This window comes from Mytilus californianus, unplaced genomic scaffold (assembly GCF_021869535.1).
Source record: "Mytilus californianus isolate M0D057914Y unplaced genomic scaffold, xbMytCali1.0.p SCAF_8, whole genome shotgun sequence".
In the NCBI taxonomy this organism is placed as follows: Eukaryota; Metazoa; Mollusca; class Bivalvia; order Mytilida; family Mytilidae; genus Mytilus; species Mytilus californianus.
Genome location: NW_026262734.1, coordinates 29,110,963 through 29,130,616, shown reverse-complemented (window position 1 = coordinate 29,130,616; position 19,654 = coordinate 29,110,963). Strand labels below are relative to the sequence as shown.

At 32.4% G+C, this 19,654-nt stretch overlaps 1 protein-coding gene across 1 annotated transcript; it reads right to left on the bottom strand.

Annotated features, from left to right (window-relative positions):
• Nucleotides 1-643: 643 nt before the first annotated feature.
• Nucleotides 644-16,487, bottom strand: LOC127710547 (uncharacterized). Its single transcript, XM_052216483.1, has 14 exons — nt 16,440-16,487; nt 15,814-15,889; nt 14,913-15,030; nt 14,130-14,305; nt 11,788-12,003; nt 10,307-10,876; nt 7,771-8,064; nt 7,079-7,252; nt 6,301-6,494; nt 5,090-5,258; nt 4,289-4,492; nt 2,394-2,510; nt 1,520-1,779; nt 644-821 (listed from the first exon to the last, which is right to left on the bottom strand). Exons 1-14 carry the CDS (start codon nt 16,485-16,487, stop codon nt 738-740), a joined length of 2,700 nt encoding a protein of 899 aa, XP_052072443.1. The 3' UTR covers nt 644-737.
• Between the last annotated feature and the right edge of the window lie 3,167 nt (nt 16,488-19,654).

Genomic DNA, 19,654 nt, shown 5'->3' with positions numbered 1-19,654 from the left:
TGTCAAGTCTATCTAATGTCACATTTACATTTTATTATTACGAATGATTTTAACATTTTGAGAACAGTTGAGTGATACAGGAACACGGTAGACTAATATTTCTATGTGTGGGAATAATGAAACATTTATGGGTTAAAACATATATGCCAAAACACGTTGAAGGTGATATGAACAAACAAAGTAGTGTATAAAGGCAAGTACATAACACACACTCAATTTTGTTTTATACTAATTTCAATAAATTATTTATATATCATTGGATATTAAATTTGGTATGTATGCGTTCCTAATGAACAGAAATCAAGAAAAAGTCTTCGGACGTATTCAATTTATACAATCTTTATTTACAAGCAATGGTCAATACCTCTGTTAATGGACTGGTACGTTCAGAGGGTATCATTAGCCCAGTAGTCAGTCTTTTGTCATTGACAGGATTTATATTATGCATTTGTTAATTTTTCCATTGATAAATGTAAAAAATAATAATGAAACTATGGATCCAACTCCCTTTGGCAAACTTGATCTTAAATGGTTTTGCTATTCTTTTGTTATGTGTCGATTTGGTTATATAGAATTTATGGATAATTGGCTTTTGACGTTCTTCCTGAATATAAATCTAGAGAAGCGATTTAGACACAATAAATTTATCAAATGTAATTTTTATTTGATAATATTTTACAGTAACATATAACAATCTACATGTCTGCACATGACTTAGTGTAATGATGTAGTTTAAATCAACAAGGTCCTTCTTTCATTGTAATATTGTCAAGTTCTGCTGAACTATAAACTGTTTCTCCAACGATGTATTCAAACACAATCTGGAAAAAAAAATATTGTACAATATTACAAAATCCCTTCCTCTTTTCTTTGATTGTGACATTACCGATGCGATTTATACCCGTATTTTTATTTGCAATGATTAACACGAAAGGTGCCATGCCAGGGGAGAAGGGCACGTCTTACTCTTTAAGAGCACCTGAGTTTTGTACGCCAGACGTGCGTTTCGTCTACAAAAGACTCATCAGTGATGCTTGAATAGAAAAAGTTAAAAAGTCAAAAACATGAGTAGAAAATGGGTGATTTTTAAACATTGGTCCTATTTTATGAAAATCATGTCGAAAGGGTAGTATTGACCATGTTAGATATATACTCTGGCAGATTATGCCAAATCTAAAGCTTTACACACTAAGCATTGTGTACCCTCGGTGACTAACAGGCCACCAAAACTGTTATGGGTATAGTCGTAGTGAGTAAGAATAATTTATACCGAAACCTTGTGTTTTTTTGATAAATTGTCTACAATTACGCTCTGCGAATGAGGATTTGACAGGTATGATGCTGAATGAGGAAACAATGAAAAGTTGTAGTATTGAATTTATAGTGAGTATGACAAATGCCATTCAATTATGTTTTATAGCAACGAGAAGTTTAAATTAGCATTTATTTATCTTTTAATGTGTAGTTCTATTTGACGCTTTACAAAAAGCAAGATTAAAGAAAATATGTGTATACGTACCCTAAACTTGTTATTTATAAACACAAAAGTTTCATGCTCTGTCCATAATTCATATTCATCTGCAGTTCCCGTCCAAAGCAATATCTGTTGCTCATTATGATTATCTTCTATATAAAGATTGATCATAGTGTTATCATTTCCTAATAATCTGTATGAAAAATGAATACATGTTTCACCTGAACTTTTATAAATTTTTGATCGAATTTTTCCTTTATCTCCTGGAGCCTGTGTTTTAGCCGATGCTGTCCTTAGGTAAAACTCTGAAAAAAAGCAATAAAAGTATATTCCTTAATGCATTACTTTTGTAAGTTAGATTACAGGTTGGTGTTTTGGTAATCGTTGTTTATGGTAAAAATTAAAAAAAAACATTTGTTATTGATTGTAAAAGTTCAGACATTTTATAATCATATTATCCTTAAACATTAGGTACTGCCTGGTGTTGCTGTATGTATTGCTGAAACTTTAATGACAAAACATATCGGTTGAGGGTAATTTTAAAACCGACGATTTTACGTTTGAATTTGTTAATAACCAAGACAGTATATATGGAATGATAATTAATTGATATATACAAACACCAATTATTTCACTATAGGCAAGTAACAATTAATCAGTCAATTTACGCAATAGAAAGTAAGTTGAAAATAGTTCAGCTCCTGTTCAATTTGTTATATCAACAATATTGTTTCACCTCTGATTATTGTGGGGTTCGCGTTGTTCGGTCTTTAGTTTTCAGTGAAGTTTTTTATTGCTGGTATATGTCTTTTCGTCGGTTTTCTTTTTGGAAATGGCATTATCTGCTCTTTTTTTACTTGAATTTTTGATTGACCCCTAAGTAAACTATCCCTCTGTTTTTGTACAAATCAAAACATACCTTGTTCATTTACCGAGTTCAAACTTCGTTCAACATCCCAATTCAAGTCATCATCTTTCCGATTTTGGAATCCACACAGGTTTCCTTCGAAATTACAGTATTCTATCACTGGCATATCTGCAAACAAAATATTTTACTGTTAAAATATATGGATTTATGAATAAGAACATCTTGTACTGATTCGAGCGGATTAAAGAAAACATATCATGCATATATCAAACATAAAACTGTAGATTCAATGTCGGTGCACTCCAGGAGGAATATACTTTGGACATGTTGAAGTAGGGGAAAAGCACTACATGATTTTTTTGTTTTTATGTTATTTTCATTAGCTTTTGATAAGCAAAGGAAAAATAATTAAATCGTTACGTGGGAAATGTCAATGTATATTCAAGGGATATATTTAGTACATTTTGTACTTTTTACCGTCCTCCAAGAAACATGGTCCCACCTTTCCTCCTATCGCCCCATTTTTTAAAAATCATTTGACATATAAGTTCTGATCAGTGTAATTGATTGGAAAGATAAAATTGAATGTCTTTTTTTTTTAAATGAAAAACGTTGAAATATATATAAACTTCTCTTAAAATATAGAACATTGCATTAGCAGCTGTTTAATCAATTTGTACAAACGATAGGGTTGTTTCATTAGAATTATATAGATAAACTTTTCGTCTATGTGTGTAATATATTCTCTCTATGACACTCTTTTTCAGCATTGAAAGTATTAAAACAAACAAGGAGTAAAGAACAAAGCAAATCATATCACATTTGTAGCTCATATACCATCATCACGATTGCACAGCGTCATACGTATTGAAAACAAATAGAAATACCCATGTAAATATATAGCAATTCAGAAATATAATATATAAATAATGCATATAGAGATGAGAGAGTGATAGAGCCTCTGTTGACCATGTTTCTCATGGTAACAAAAGAGTGATAGAACCTCTGTTGACCATGTTTTCTCATGGTAACAATCTGTTCTTTTACTCTTTAGTTATGTGCTATTTATTTAGTTATTAATTATACTGAATGTTGTGTTATTATGGACTTTTGAAAACTATAAATTTATAATTCAATTATTATTTGTTCAGTTGTTGATTTTTGATTGAGCTGTACGAGAACATTGTTACCCACATGTTAGCCATGTGTTAGAGTAGAATAAATCCTGCGATTTAACCAATAATACAAATTGTATTTTAGAGTAAAGTATAACAGCAGTAACATCAATATTTCAGAGCTTCCATTCCCAATCATGATTTCCTTGATAGAGGGTTGCATATGCCCCTGAATTGGGTGCATTTGTTTGCCCTTTTCGTTGCTTTCAGTAACGTTTACTGATCGGACATTTAATCTGTATAGAGATAATATATGGCTTCATTTAAAAAGTATGGGTCTTTATGTAAAATTACTGCAATACAGTAAATCTGCTTAATAATATAAACGGTACCAATTTGTACCGCACCAGATGCGTTTCGACAATCAATGTCTCTTTAGTGATGCTCGAGGCCAAAATATTTGAAAATTCAAAACTTAGTAAAAAGATGAAGAGCTATAAACCAAAAGGACAAAAAAGGTATAGCCAAAGCCGGGCAAGGAATCATAGCTTTGTATGAGGGAGATATATTCCTTAGTCTAAAATAATTTCCAAAATTCTATAACAGCAAATTTTAATAACACAAAATCCGTATTTTTATGCCAGTACCGAAGTACTTATGATACTTCAGGAGTGACAGGTTTATTCGGATTAAACAGCTGTTTTGTTATCATAGGGTTAACTATTTAATAATTGCACTGTTTGTACTAATACAAATGTTCAGCTTTGGGTGTATACGGTATGTATAGGGTTCATCAATGAGTGCACATCATTCTTAACAGCTTCTACTTACCAGCACTGCGTTTAAAATTTCTAATGCAAAATGGTGTTCTGTCAGACCACACAGCAAATCCTTTTTGGTCGACACAAGTAACTGCTGACGTTCCGAGCATTCTGTATCCTGGGTCACATACAAATACTACATTGTCACCAACAAAATTAGATGTTCCTATTATCACAGAGTGTGCTGGCTGTTGGATCTCTGTACAGGCTTTTCCTAGACAAAATTTTAAATAGTATGAAAAACACATAAATAATCGTCTAATAAGTAAATATATATCAAAACTTTAGGTAACATTGTTATGGATCATATGGGAAGATGCAATAATAATTTATCTAAATAACAAAAACTATATTTTCACATGCTTGGTCAAGACAAAATCTTTGTTTTATGCACCAATTTCATTGTGATAAATGCGTTTAAATGTATTGACACTGACTCAATATTTTCAAAATTTTTCGAATCTAAATTGATCTTACGAATCTCACCAAATAATATCAGCTAAATGGTAAAACAAATCTACTTTTTGTACAAGTACAATTAAGTCTTTTTTCTTCATAACCCTGATATTTCATCAAAATAGTAGAGATAGATGCACGAAAACTATTTTCCAATACACATTTGTTTCGAACAATGAAAAATGGTATTAACTAACACGAATATCGTTTGTCCAATGTTTGTCTGTTGTATACCTGGATTTGAGGAAATATTATGTGGACATCTGTATGCCACCTTAAGATTTTGTCTTGTCTTTACAAACTGTGATTTTCTACGGGTCATTGGTCAATCTTTATTTAGCACCGAAAAACTTACTTGCTCGACTGTTAATTGTGTACTCAATTGTATATCCCCCGGCTGTTCCAGTAGCATCTGATTGAAATAGTAAGTATAAGGAGTTGGACGACGATTCAAAAGGAATGGGTCGATTGCTTCCACAAAACTCTCCTATTGGCGTTGAATACTGATCTGGTCCATCGTATATCTATAACATGTCCAGTTAAAAACAAATTACAAACACTTTGGCAGCATTTTTAAAAAGAGTTTTTCTTTTTCTATTTTTCACAAGTATCCTAATTTGACTTAAACAACAAATGTGTGTTAATGAATAACTGTCATGGGGAACAACACTGATTGGTTGCAATAAAGAGTTAACGACTTGCTGATTTGTTATCCCCGACATTTTACGTAAATATCAAATTTAAATGATAATTCGCGGTACAACTTTTAACTATTATTTCATTTGATAAACAAATCCCATTAAAACTACCCAAGAGTTGACAAGGCTTTAGAAATATGGTAACCTGTGCCTCTCCTATTCGTCATTATACCCCTTTTTAGAAAGGAACAACTTCTTGGCTGTGCGAGATAAATACGAAGTCACATCCTGTCATTATCAGGCGTTTAACCTAATGTCTAATGTACAGAGGGTGTCACGTTTTTAATCAGAAGTAATATATTCTCTGCCTTGATCTATCGCGTTCACAATGCAGATCTCAATTGATACGTTACGAGCGTGCATGTTTACATTATACAGACTTCATTAACAGAGCTCCCAAAGCAAAAAACTGATCCAGCAGGGTTATGAGGATGAACGACTAAAGTCGATACTACACAAATTTAACGGTAAACCTCACGAAATGTTTGACTGATATGATTTGTCTGTGTCTTGACTCACGAAAAACGTGTTTGCTCAGTCTTATATCTTAAGATATCAGAATATTCATCTAATTTGTAAGTTTACCGATTGTCTCCTATTCTATCGTGACTTTTGTACTGAGTCAGGATTCGTATGATGTAAACATAGAAGAAGACGCAAAGTTTCACTTCGTAAAAGTTCATATCTTTATTTGTTCAAACAATCTTTTGAAATAATTGATTTAAATCTACTAATCACATACGGTTTTTAGAGTAACAAAAGTCCGCTAATCTACTTTAACCTTTAACTCGAATAACTTTATTTTGACTTCAAATCATAGTCCAACATAAAAAAAAACATTTGTTTTCTTTACACTCTCTGTACTTACAGTTAGTATATCATACAAGCATCCTCGACTATATTCAATATCAATCCTTGAAAAGGCCAATGAAATGGTCGTATTGGCGTCAACTGTCTCTATTTTGTAATCACATGTCATGTAGTTGTCGTAATTTGATAGGTGGATTTTGCCGCTAGTTCCCGGCATGCCCATGTAATACTTAACACCGCATTTAGCATCAGCTGTGAAAAAAACAATAGAAAGTCTTTTATATTGTATCGGATGAGTCAGTCGCATATAATATTGATGGTTGGCGTATACGATAGACTGACATATGTAACTATGATATAGAATAATGTAGGTTAATTTAGCTATTACCATTCAGCTCCCATTTGTTTTGACAGAGCAAATTGCTTCTAGTTTTGTCGTTAAAAATGCTTACGCAAAGCTACCCTTAAACTATTCCGAAAATAATTATTTCAACCACACATTATCAATTCAAAAGCTTATTTATATAATGAGTGGAGGCTGTCCTTTGTATCGTTTTATTGTTAAATTTTGCAATGCTAAATGAGTAAAGCACTGGAGGTTCATGTTTTTTTTTCTATGAATGGGCTCATCTCTAAAAAATGCTACAAAATAAAAGCGAAAATACATTAAAATTAGCATTAAGAGCAAAAAAATATAGTTTCAAAGATTTCAAAAATACTTTTGCTTATTTAACCTAAACAGTATAAATGTAACCTATCAGCCTTCAGTACTTGCTTGATATAATCTGTTTTCATCCATACATGGAATATACTTAGCCTGATTATATAATACTCACTACTGCAAAGTTCGTTGTTGCATGAACGAAGTTCTTGGCCTGGTCCTTTACAGGGTGCCCCGTCACCTATTGGAGGTGGATTATTACACTGTCTATAACGGTACTGTTCGCCACCACCACATGTCCTTGTACATTGTCCCCAATCTGTCCACAGACCGTACTGACCATCAATATCTGCAAGATATATATTTTTTTGTTTTAAGATTGAAATAAGAAACTGTGACTGCAAGTTTTGAAGCTAGGTCTTTAAATGAAATATAATCTTTTCTTACAATCAACACACATGAAATGTAATTCTGTGCTTTTTTCTTCTCGTGAATGAATTGTAAGTAATATTGAAACTTTGTGGAGTTGAGATGTACAGTATGACATTTTGGCGAGGGAATTTGAAGAACGGATAGTTTCGTATCCCATTATGACATATGACGTAATCATTTGTAGCATGAACAGTTTCGTATTCAGGTGAGCAGTAATTTTATACGAATCCGAATCAAAAATTGCAAATGCATGCTTTTTTTTAATTAATCATTTCATCGGTAATTTCTATGCTTTATCACACCGTGAAAATATAGTCTGGAAATGAGAATCGATGCAAATGTTAGTATCATGTCATCTTTTAGGGCAAAAGCATATACAAACCATATATGTAACTACTAGCTACGATGTATTTATGTTGTTTATACCAGAATTACCTTTCTGAAAAGAGTACACACTAATTCCAGTCGATCCACCTTTTCCTCTGTATCCACAATCTGTAGAAGGGCCATACTGACTAAATGACTTCACTGCATTTGGTCCGGTCAAACACATTCCAAAGTCAAACAACGCAAATACTGTATATCCATTAATAGATGCTACATCAGCACATTTGCGAACAGCTGCTGTCCGGGCTTGATAGTTGTCTGCAAGACCAGGGTATTTACCCTCCACAGACGGGATGGATAAATTGCCCAAGTTAATTTTCCAGCAACCTAAGTATGATGCCGCTGTGAATAAATGAAACTTTTACAGATATGCAAACTTTGCAAACTCCTACGAATCTGAAGGTTATTGAATTCCTAACGAAACTTCTTATAATTATTATTCAGTAATTGGTGTTTAGTTATGTGTATACAATATGTTGATAGCTTCATGTTTTTTCTTTAATTCAATTACATATTATACTTAAATTAAAGACGAGATATAGTGAGTGCGTTACTTAGCTAGTTAAGTCTCCCAAACGAAGTTTGGGAAGACTTATTGTTTTTGCTCAGTCCTTATTATTATTATTATTATTCTTCCGCCGCTTTTAAATTTGAACTTGTCCGCACCCGTTCTCCAAAACCGCTTGTCAGATTAACTTAAGGTTTCACAATATGTTAGACTAACATGTCTTGTGGTGCAATCAGGGTTTTGTTTGTGCAATGGGGTTTATAAAGGGGTATTTTGAGGGCCAAAAAGAAAAGAGGGTTTTACTATAGAAACCTATGGGATTTTATTTTTTTAAATTTTCAAATGATTATAAATTGAAAACCGTTTGTGATATATACAATCTTTTTAATTGAAAATGTTCTAAATGATAAAGCCCATTAAATGAAATACAGGGTTAGTCCCCAGGGGTCATCCCGACCCCCTGCCATTTGAGAAAGTTCAAATATCTTGTAAATGGTCGAGATCCCCACCCCTAAACCATATATATTCTGGTTTGTCATGATAAAGCACATCAAATGAAATACAGGGTTAGTCTCCAGGGGTCACCTCACCCCATGCCATTTAAGAAAGTTCTAATATCTTGTAAGTGGTCAAGATCCCCACCCCTAAACCATATATATTCTGGTTTGTCATGTCTCGAACATTTGAATGACGTATACGGTCAGTCCCCAGGGGTTCCCCCCACCCCCAATGTTCTAATATCTTGTAAATGGTTGAGATCCCCACCCCTAAACCATATATATTCCTGTTCGTCATATATATTCTGGTTTGTCATGCTAAGATGGTTTGAATGATATACAGGGTTAGTCCCCAGGGGTCATCCCGACCCCCTGCCATTTGAGAAAGTTCTAATATCTTGTAAATGGTCGAGATCCCCACCCCTAAACCATATATATTCAGGTTTGTCATGCTAAGATGGTTTGAATGATATACAGGGTTAGTCCCCAGGGGTCATCCCGACCCCCTGCCATTTGAGAAAGTTCTAATATCTTGTAAATGGTCGAGATCCCCACCCCTAAACCATATATATTCTAGTTTGTCATGTCTCGAACATTTGAATGACGTATACGGTCAGTCCCCAGGGGTTCCCCCCACCCCCAATGTTCTAATATCTTGTAAATGGTTGAGATCCCCACCCCTAAACCATATATATTCCTGTTCGTCATGTAATGAACATTTGAATGACGTATAGGGTCAGTCCCCAGGGTTTCCTCCCCACCCCCAATGTTCTAGTATCTTGTAAATGGTCTAGATCCCCACCCCTAAACCATATATATTCTGGTTTGTCATGCCAAGATGATTTGAATGATATACAAGGTTAGTCCCCAGGCATCACTAATGCATATAACTTTACTGGACCAAACCAATGTTCACTGGACGTTGCCCAATGTCAGGTGACCCTGGGAATTACGAATTATGGGAGCTTCGTTTGGGAGACTTCGTAACAGCATCCTGTTACAATCATTTCTTGTTGTGTATTGTAATTGCGTCTATCTCTTAAGCTAAACATCGGTAAACTGCAGATGCCTACAAATCTGCACAAATAAGAAATGGTTGGGCGATGTTTGCAGGGATTTAAAGTGCAATTTTGAAAAAATTATGTCTTTTCTTGTTCTTATTCTTGGTTTACTGACTCAGTAGTCGATTTAATTGTTTGAAAATTCTTCGGTAACATCGAAATGATGGTCATAGTAAATAATAAATGTTGAAATGTCTGTAAGTTGCAGTGGGCCGACTACTATTGTTACCGTAAGATTTTGCCTGAATAGAAACACAAGGCGAAAAACATACACGTGTACGTGTAACTAATGAGAATGTGAATAAGGCTTTCAACAGTATAAACTATATATCATTATTTTTTCATGAAAGAAATCTTCTTGTCCATGAATACATATCTATATAAATATTGGTTTAAAGAAACCAACCAAGTAGCTAATTTAATAAGTACAGGATCTAAATTAACTAGCGCTTTCACTGCTTTCACAGATCTTCAGGTACAGAATTTATGTGTACATATAAAACAAATTTTAAACATACGTTTGCAAGGTTGTCCACATATATCAGTCTGAGAGTTAGGTCCAGGACAGTATTTGCTGTTCAAGTTGAAACAGAATCTATATCTTTTACGTTGACACTGCAGATCACATGGCGTATAAAATGACCAAGAAGACCATCCGATGGGTGCCGGTGTCGGCCTTTGTGTTGGAGATAGCGTTGGTTGTAATATAGGCACCAATGTTGTTTTCAAAGTGGTTGGTGTTGGAGGCTGTTGTGTTGGTTTCATTGTCGGCTGGGGCGTTGGTGGTTTGTGTGTCTGTTGTTGTATTGTTGTCTTTTTTGTTGTTGATGATTGTTTTGTTTCAGTTGTTGGTTTGGCTGGTAATGGTGGTGTCTGTTGTTTGGTAGTTGGCTTGGTTGGTAATGGTGGTGTCGGTTGTTGTGTAGTTGGTTTGGTTGGTAATGGTGGTGTTGGTCCTTGAGTAGTTGTCTTGGTTGGTAATGGTGGTGTCGGTTGTTTGGTGGTTGGTTTAGTTACTAACGGTTGCGTCTGAGGTGGTAATGTTGGTTTTGAGGTAGTTGGAAGAAACTGGTTAGGGATACTTATATCTGCAATATTAATTATTCTATTTACATTTGGTAACGAAAACATTGATTATGACAAAACAAAGTTTACTTATTGCAGTTTACAAATTGATGTTCAGTAGTATAAAAAGTATAACATAACAAAAATACCGAACTCCAAGGTAAATTCACAAACTGACTACATCAATCGTCAGACTTTATCAACCAAAGGAACGAATAGTAAACAACTGTCATTTCCTGACTTGAGCGAGGCATTTTATTGCTTTTTGAAGTATTTTTATAAATATGATCCAACTCAGGTCTTAATTATGCATTTTATATTTTTCTATTTTGAAAGTGTCTCTTTTGTTTCGATTCGATGAACGTATTGGTCTATCCTTGATTGTCCCAGTTATTGATCAGAAGACTTCTAGGTGTTGTGAAATCAAGATATGTGCATCCAACGAAGATAAAAGATAAATCCTTGATTTTAATAACAGAACCCAAACTACTTCGTATGACCATTGTTCTGGAGAGGGGGTGATTTTAGTATTGTTTTGTAAAGTTATCAAAGAGGTAATTTCAGTAATGAGTTGAGATGAGTAATTTGGTTGTGTAAAAAGAATTGATTTTACCAAATACCTGAAAGTACCCAAATACATCAGAGAAGCATTCTTATGTTATACATTTGTCTATAAGGAGAGAAAAATAGCATTGTTTTGCATGCTTTAAGTAATGACAGCAAAAAGTAACATATAGTAGCATACATCTTTGGTTGTCTCGTAAGGTAATAATGCCACACTATCATTTTATTGAAACTTAATAAATCGCTAAAATGAAAGACAGAAAATTTTTATGAAATCATCTCTGTTGTGTGTGTGTTTGTGTGTATGAGAGAGAGAGAGAGAGAGAGAGAGAGAGAGAGAGAGAGAGTTTAACAGTATGATGGCGCCTACCACATCGATAGAGTGTATTGATCCTCTTTATATCTAGATCACTAAGTCCATCTCGTTGTCCGATTTCAGCATTAGTATTTCTGATGGGCTGTATTGTTGGATTTCCATTTTTACTGAATGAGTATTTTGAATAATGCATTATACTACCGTAGTCGTATTGCACACCAAGAGTATCAACTTCATCTACTGATAGTTTGTCAAAGTTAAATGCTTTTCCTGAAACAAAATTATGGTATTGTACAGTTAACCTTTATATAAAGGCCAGTATAGGTAGTCTTGGAAAATCAACAAAATATGATAAGAGTTTTTTTTAATTCTTTATAAAAAATTTATTCATATCGTACGATTTAAAAAAGATTCTAAACAGTGCTGGTTTAAAAGTTTGTAAACAAAATATTGTTTAAACTTTTCATATTTTGTAAACATTATTCACGAAAAGGCACTGTGGTGCCTAGAAAGAATATGAAAATTGCGAAATAGAACAATGAGGTATATGAAATGCATTTTAAAAAATAAAAATGAAAAGATGATTTGCTTTTTAAAAAAAATCATTGAAAATAAGTTATTGCAGGAGGGTATATAATAAGATTCATTCAGATGTTATTTTGTTGTCTGAAGTTCGAGACGTTTTCAATTTTTTTTTTAGGAAAGTTCATTATATAATCATGATAATAACATAAACGGTACCAATTTTTTGCACCAGATGCACTTTTTGACAATCAATATCTCTTCAGTGATGCTCGAGGCCAAAATATTTGAAAATTTAAAAAGATGAAGAGCTATAAACCAAAAAGGACAAAAAAGTACAGCCAAAGCCGATAATTTCTGTTCAAGATGGTATGCTGTTTGTATATTTTGATTTCTAAAATTTTGTAGTATTGATATAAAAGAAAAAATACAAAGGGTAACGTAATGTTTCTATTTTTATTATTGAGTTTTGACTTCATATATGTTCGATGTTTCCGATGGTGCTATCATATAGATAATTATTTTGTTAGTTTTTCAGAATGCAAAACCGGACGCAAGGAAAAATCATTTAAAAGGAAAATAGCTGTTCAACTAAAGATTATTGCATTTCTGCTTGTCATGATTTTATTTATTTTCAAATGTCACTATAGTTCTTTCTGTTTATTTTTGTAATTATATTACAATCAGAAACTATTCATGATGACTTATAAGATAACTCCTGTATTTGCTTTCCTATCATCATGTATAAAATGTCAACAATTACTTGAAGATTTAAGTATTTGCTAAATATGGATGTTTGGATCATTCTTTGCACACGTTATCAACTTATCTGCCGCGTTCATATTTATTTATAGATTTCAACCAAGTTGTTGTCACATTTAACCTATGTTTATATTTGTACATGGCGTATTCTTGAATATCATGACCACTTTAATCCCCAATAAAGATAAGCATCCAGTTTGTGTAAGTTTTTGTTTATGAAAACGTAAAACACAAAATGATTATCTTTGCAGTATGTTTCCTCATGTCATTTTGTTATTATCAAAATAGCCTTATCAGTATTTTTAAAGGCAGCATAGAAGCTAGACAAGTACTATATATAAATACAAAAAAAGGCTAACAACTTTAATGGTTGCTTTTTGTAACGTTTATGCACAGTAACGGTCGTGTAGCGAATATATTTCTTTATAAAAGCCCGACATTTGAAAAACAACCATTTTAAGAAAAACAGATTTAATTTATAAAGATTTAGGACCAATGTGTGCCTTAATTTATTTTAGGTGTAGGGTCGAAAGCTGAAAGTTGTTAAAATCTACTGGAATTTTAATATTGAAGGGTCCAAATAATTCATTTTAAGGATTTTAAAATAATTGAGAGTTTTTAAACAATATCGAAAATCACATTATATGTTTTTTGTAAAATTTTGCATTGTAGGACGCGCTTGACAAACATGAATTGGTTTGTATCTGAAAGACAAAACATAGCTAATTCTAGTTTTGGTTAAAAATTTCTTTCTTATATATGCACATTTTCGATAATAACTGAAATTTACCAAAACCCATAATATTGCGGTTTTGAACCGTCTTTGGGCATTTACTATGTAGCAACATGTTGCAAAATACGCCATAATATTTCTAGAAGCTCAAAGTGTACATAATGAAGCTTGAAAATGTAATTTTCGGGAATATTAATAAGATCCTTGAGTGAAATGAATTCAGACACAATGGCCGTACCTATTTCAATAGTATTAAATAGTGCAATTTAAATTATAGTTTCCTTCTGAAAAATCTTTTTAAAATATATTATTGAATCTTTGCTGGTCTTTTGTTCCCTTTGTTTGTGAAAAAAAACATTCTATTTAGTTATCTGCATACCTTTTTCTATATTTGCAAAAATGACTTTTACCCATGAGTCACGATCAGGTCTACTTTGTTCATGCCAAAATCCCAATGCGTGCATCATCTCATGAATTGCAGTGCCCATCCTTAAACAAGGACTCATTAATGATATATCTTGCGGTCCTCCCTGTCTTCCGATATTTGAATAACACCTGTAAAATTAATATAAAGCATATTTGACTTCCTTCCTACATCATGAAAAAGAACAGAATATTAAGTTTGAAGACACAAAGGGACAAATAATAAGGATAAATCACATGGTGGATATGTTTATGTTGACCAGTCGATATCAAAAGTATATCAAACGTTAGCAAATTTCACTGGCCTAAAAATTACAAAATGAAAAGATATCAGCGAAGAAAGATACTGAAAATGATATAAAAGCAAAAGTACTATTGAACATAAGAGTTGTTCATTTGTTCAATTCTTTTGGATATAAGATATAAGAAGATGTGGTATGAGTGCCAACGAGACAACTCTCCATCCAAGTCACAATTTGTAAAAGTAAACCATTAAAGGTCAAAGTATATGTTTCTTTAAACTTTCGTAAATAATACGAAGTATATTTAAGAAGTATATTTAAAACAAAATCTACTTTCGATCATCAAATTTTATTTTCAAAATAATATGCACAATCCTAACCAGATTTCATTAGAAAGATTTCACGAAAACAAAATGAAAGATAAGAGTCAACATGAATCATATGAATATTGAAGAATAAAGAATATTTTCACATGTATGTACTTTTCTAATTCTTACCCAGATATGTGTTTGAATATAATGTAATCATACTGATCTGTCCTTGGTATAAATCGCAGACAAGTTTTTGCATGGTATTGTGATATTGCTTTGAGAACCTCTTGTCTTGCATCAGGAGCTAAAAATATACACAACATACCTTGTCATCGAAGAAAATACTATACATTTTCATTGACCAAAAAGTAATGTGTATTGTCAACACATTTGAAAACCGTTTTTTTTTTTTAAATTTTCCATTGATTAATGTCAGCTATCAAGTAACAAGAGGGTATGTGGATAAACTAGAGGTTATTTATATTACAGTTAAAATGGTATATCTTTGTCATATTACATAAATGAGGATGTGGATGGGGTTTACAGAATAGAGAATAATGTGCAAAAAGTGCAGAATAAAGGGTCCAAAACATAAAGAATAGAGAAAAATAGGGTAAAAAGTTAAAGAATAGAGAATAATGGGGTACTAAGATATAAAGAATCGAGAATAACAGGCAAAATTTATAAAGAGTAGAGAATAACAGGCAAAATTTATAAAAAATAGAGAAAATAGCATAAAAGATTAAAAATACAGGAATGAAGGACCCCACCAGACCCTCATAAATGTATGTGATAAACTACTTTATAAAACTATCAAAATGGGCTATGCAAAGCTATATCCCTAAAGGATCATATACGGAAGAAAACATTAAATTTCAGAGCCATTCGACGTCATTTGGCGAAACATTTTGCGGTCTTTGTTTTCGTATTAGGAAACATCATTAAAAACATAAATTCTTTGATTCTTTGTGCAAGATAATGATTCTGTAACCATTGAAAACGCTTAGAAATTAAATGGAGGTAAACTACTTTAAACAAGGTGTTGCAAAATGTGTATGTACGAAAGTATTCCACATATATAACTTACCAAAAGACGGATCGAAGGAGTACGGTATGACGCGAGTATTCCACAGGTATGTTTGGTCTCTTACTGCTGTTCTGTGCTGTTCGAGAAGGGAAAACAAGTTTGATAAAAAAAACCTCAAATTGAATATGATGCTAAAATAATTCAATGCACAGCTAACTTTTTTTGACATATCAATCAGATTGGTATATTTCTTCTGATTTCTTTGCAGCATGTTTACTTATAATGTTTAAACTGCTATCTTGTATAACTTATTTATCTATTGTTTATTATTTATCTGCTGTTATAATTTCTTCAATTTCGTAATTGATCTGGTCTTCCAAATGTTTGATTCGAACGTCACTGATCAGTCTAGTGTAGACGATACTCGCCTCTTGTGTGAGGTCAAATTATTAGCCTGGTACCGCTGATGACTTTAAAGACAATAATACAATTAGATAGATGGTAAAAATGCTGTACAAAGATATATAGTTCTCTCTTTGAAGACCGGCAAAAGAAACGAGAAATATAATATATTAACGAGTATTTTTTTCAATTTATGGCATATGTAACACTGAAATATTTCAAATACTTGATTTTTGTTTATTACATATTTGTATAGCCTACATTTATCTTTATATTGTACTCACTCGTGGATTATATCCCTTTATGTCACCTTGATAAAGATTTAAACCCATTCCTGAAATCGAAAATTAAAAACAGTTAGTAAATTATTCCAATTCAATCAAAACTAATTACTAAAGGTTGTTCTGCTTTATATCTATGAACACACATTCATCTCAAAATATTAGGATTAGAATCATTTATCGTACGCTAGCAAATCCCTGATTTATATAGTCACGGCACCAAACATAAAATTTTCGATAATTGATGTTAGTCATGGTTTCTTGCGCGCTGTATACTGAGTCTCTTGTTAAGAGTCTTTGCTAGGCATTTCGCTCAATATTCTGTCGACATGCATTTAAAAAAATATCACATTTAAAAAGAACTACACGACAAAAAAATAAGCTTCAAAATAATGAGTATCCTCAATCGTTTAAGATAGCAATAATGAGTCTTACCATAATTAACCTGATAAATATAATCGAATATAGTAGAGTCTTTCCTACTATCGAGCCATCTTGTTATTGACTGTAGTTTATGTTGCAGGTAGTTATCTGAAAAGTATAATGGCAAATTAATAGTCGTCCAAAAGTGAAATTAAGATACTGCCGGGTAACTTTTGTTTGAGACGTTTGTTTGTTTTTTCCTGTTTGATCATATAGCTCTTCAGCTGTTTCGGTTCTTGGCATTCAAATATTCGGCTACTTAGCGTTCCTGATGAATGTGATTCCAGGAAAGCGCTTCGGACGCATGAAATTTATATCTGGTTGTTTTCATTGTTTGTTTTCTTTCCAAAGTTTCTGAAACTTAAATGAACATTGTTACTTTTGAAAATCTAAACTTGAAAAACATTTGAAAATTTTATGTATCCAAGAATTTTTGATTTAAAGTTACCATATACAATGTAAGTCTTTATCCAATGTCGAAGGCATTACGGTGATCAGTATTAATTTATAAGCAAATTATCATCCATTTGATCTTTGTTGTATAGTGTATCATACAATGTACCTAATATTGTTTTGTGTTACTGAAATTAGTATATAGAAATGTTAGACTGGCATTGCAAATTATTTACCTAACGTTGAATTTCCCGAGAATCTTGAATCTGTGACCTGTAAAGAAATATTAAATTAGATAAAAAGAATGCAAATAAAAATATTATTAAAGTAAAGCATGCAACATTCCCTGTTGTAAGATCGTACTTTCTCTCCACCTGTCTCTCTTATTGGACTGTTTTTCGACATGAGCTTACATCTGAGATTGAAATTATTCGACTGTACAATACATTCTACATCGAATGTAATCAGACATCTCGTATGTGTGCCTGTTATGATATTCTAATATGTTATTTCTAAGTAAAATTTAAGGACATATAATTATGCGACAATGGTATTTATTAACTTTATTTTATGCAAGTAATCGATCGTGCCCAACAAACTAATTCCTATCCTTTAATCGACAGAAAAGTGAAATTAAATCAAAAATGTTATCTTTGTTTTAGAAATATTTTGTAAAACCCAATCAGATAAAAGTAGCTTAAGTTAATTACAACTATTCAAATAATAAATAATAAAGTGATATTTTCATTAAAATAAAAGTTTTGCGTATAAATGATAATTTCCGCTTGGCCGGCAGTAAAGCAAGTAACTGCAGCAACCAATCAGACAATGTATCAAAGAAAAATCCAAATTATAAGTGTATCTTTTAATTAAAGTATTTCAAAACAGCAATATAATTTCAACTTTATGAAAAGTGATAAATTAATGCAGATGAACTCAAACGATAACAATATTATCATATGAATCTTTATAAAGAGCAAACCTGCAATGATGTTCCACAAATTATGCAAAATCCAAATACTAAATTTTCAAGGTTCATTTTGTTTGTCTATCAATTTAAAGTGACAGAAATGAGGGAAAAGGTTCAATTTTATACCGCGATCCTGACGTAAACTTGTCAAATTATAATCTCATTTATAAGGGTTTAACTTGATTTCAGTTTCCACATATCAATAAGCATTACTTTCCTTCTATGACAAATTGTTTGTCAATTAACCGGGTGTTTATGTCTCATATCTTTGACTTTCCATTGGTATCCATACATGCCGAATGATATCATTCACACCCTATATCGGAAACGAGCAAACACAACATTACCGTCATACAACTTTCCCTTAAGATTATCTTATTATTGACATGGAAAGCTACAGAGGTATATTCTACTTTTGCAACAAAAGTGCATCATCATACTATCACGTGCACCAAGCAATTTTTTTTTTTTTAAATAATGAATATCTATATTATCATATTTGAAAGTATTGTACCATTATGAACGAATATGATAACACATTGAAATATTGTTACTTACATTTTTGTCTTCTTAATCGATTTCGGATATTTGCACACCGGTTAACTACTGTTCTGTTGCCTTCATTCCTAAATTTAAAGTAATTGAACAAGAATGAAAAATTAACATTTCTTGACATACGAAAGGAAAATACAAATACGATGTCATTTTACATGTCACACTAGTGCAATGATCGCAATAAAAATGTTAAACATAAAGAGCGCAGATTTTTTTTTCAATCAATCAATTTTGTTCTTTTCTAGTTTTTTAGAAGTTGAGTTTAGGTTCTTCTCTCTTTGCAATAATCAAAACAGGATGCATCTGCCATTGGTGCAATTAACTAATTTAAAATGGTAGCAAACTCTTAATCATAACTCTTCATAAAGGCAGTATCCCCAAATTACTTCATAAAGGCAGTATCCCCAAATTACTTCATAAAGGCAGTATCCCCAAATTACTTCATAAAGGCAGTATCTCCAAATTACTTCATAAAGGCAGTATCCCCAAATTACTTCATAAAGGCAGTATCCCCAAATTACTTCATAAAGGCAGTATCCCCAAATTACTTCATAAAGGCAGTATCCCCAAATTACTTCATAAAGGCAGTATCCCCAAATTACTTCAAATATCTCGTGTTCGTGTACAGAAAAACATGGCAAAGAGAATGACAAGACCTACAACGGAATAAAGGCAAGATGGAGAAACTGATGTACATGCTCTACTTACAATTGTTATTCTCCTAGATCTTATATATCTTTTGCATGACCAGGAACAGTCTCGACAGAGCGGTTGGAGCAGAGAAAGCGTGCCTTTTCGAAGCCCCTTATCCAACTCCCTACTCTAAATATGATTCATTTTCAATTATAAAATAGTCCGACGATACCAAAATCAAAAC

Bases quoted from the DNA above. Each gene is read 5' to 3' on its own strand.
- LOC127710547 (XM_052216483.1), bottom strand. From the start codon at position 16,487: ATGGGTTTAAATCTTTATCAAGGTGACATAAAGGGATATAATCCACGA. The intron at 12,004-14,129 runs GTATGCAGATAA...ATTTTGTTTCAG, and splicing joins TTTTGCAAATATAGAAAAAG to GAAAAGCATTTAACTTTGAC. The intron at 8,065-10,306 runs GTATGTTTAAAA...ATTTATTCACAG, and splicing joins ATGTGGACAACCTTGCAAAC to CGGCATCATACTTAGGTTGC.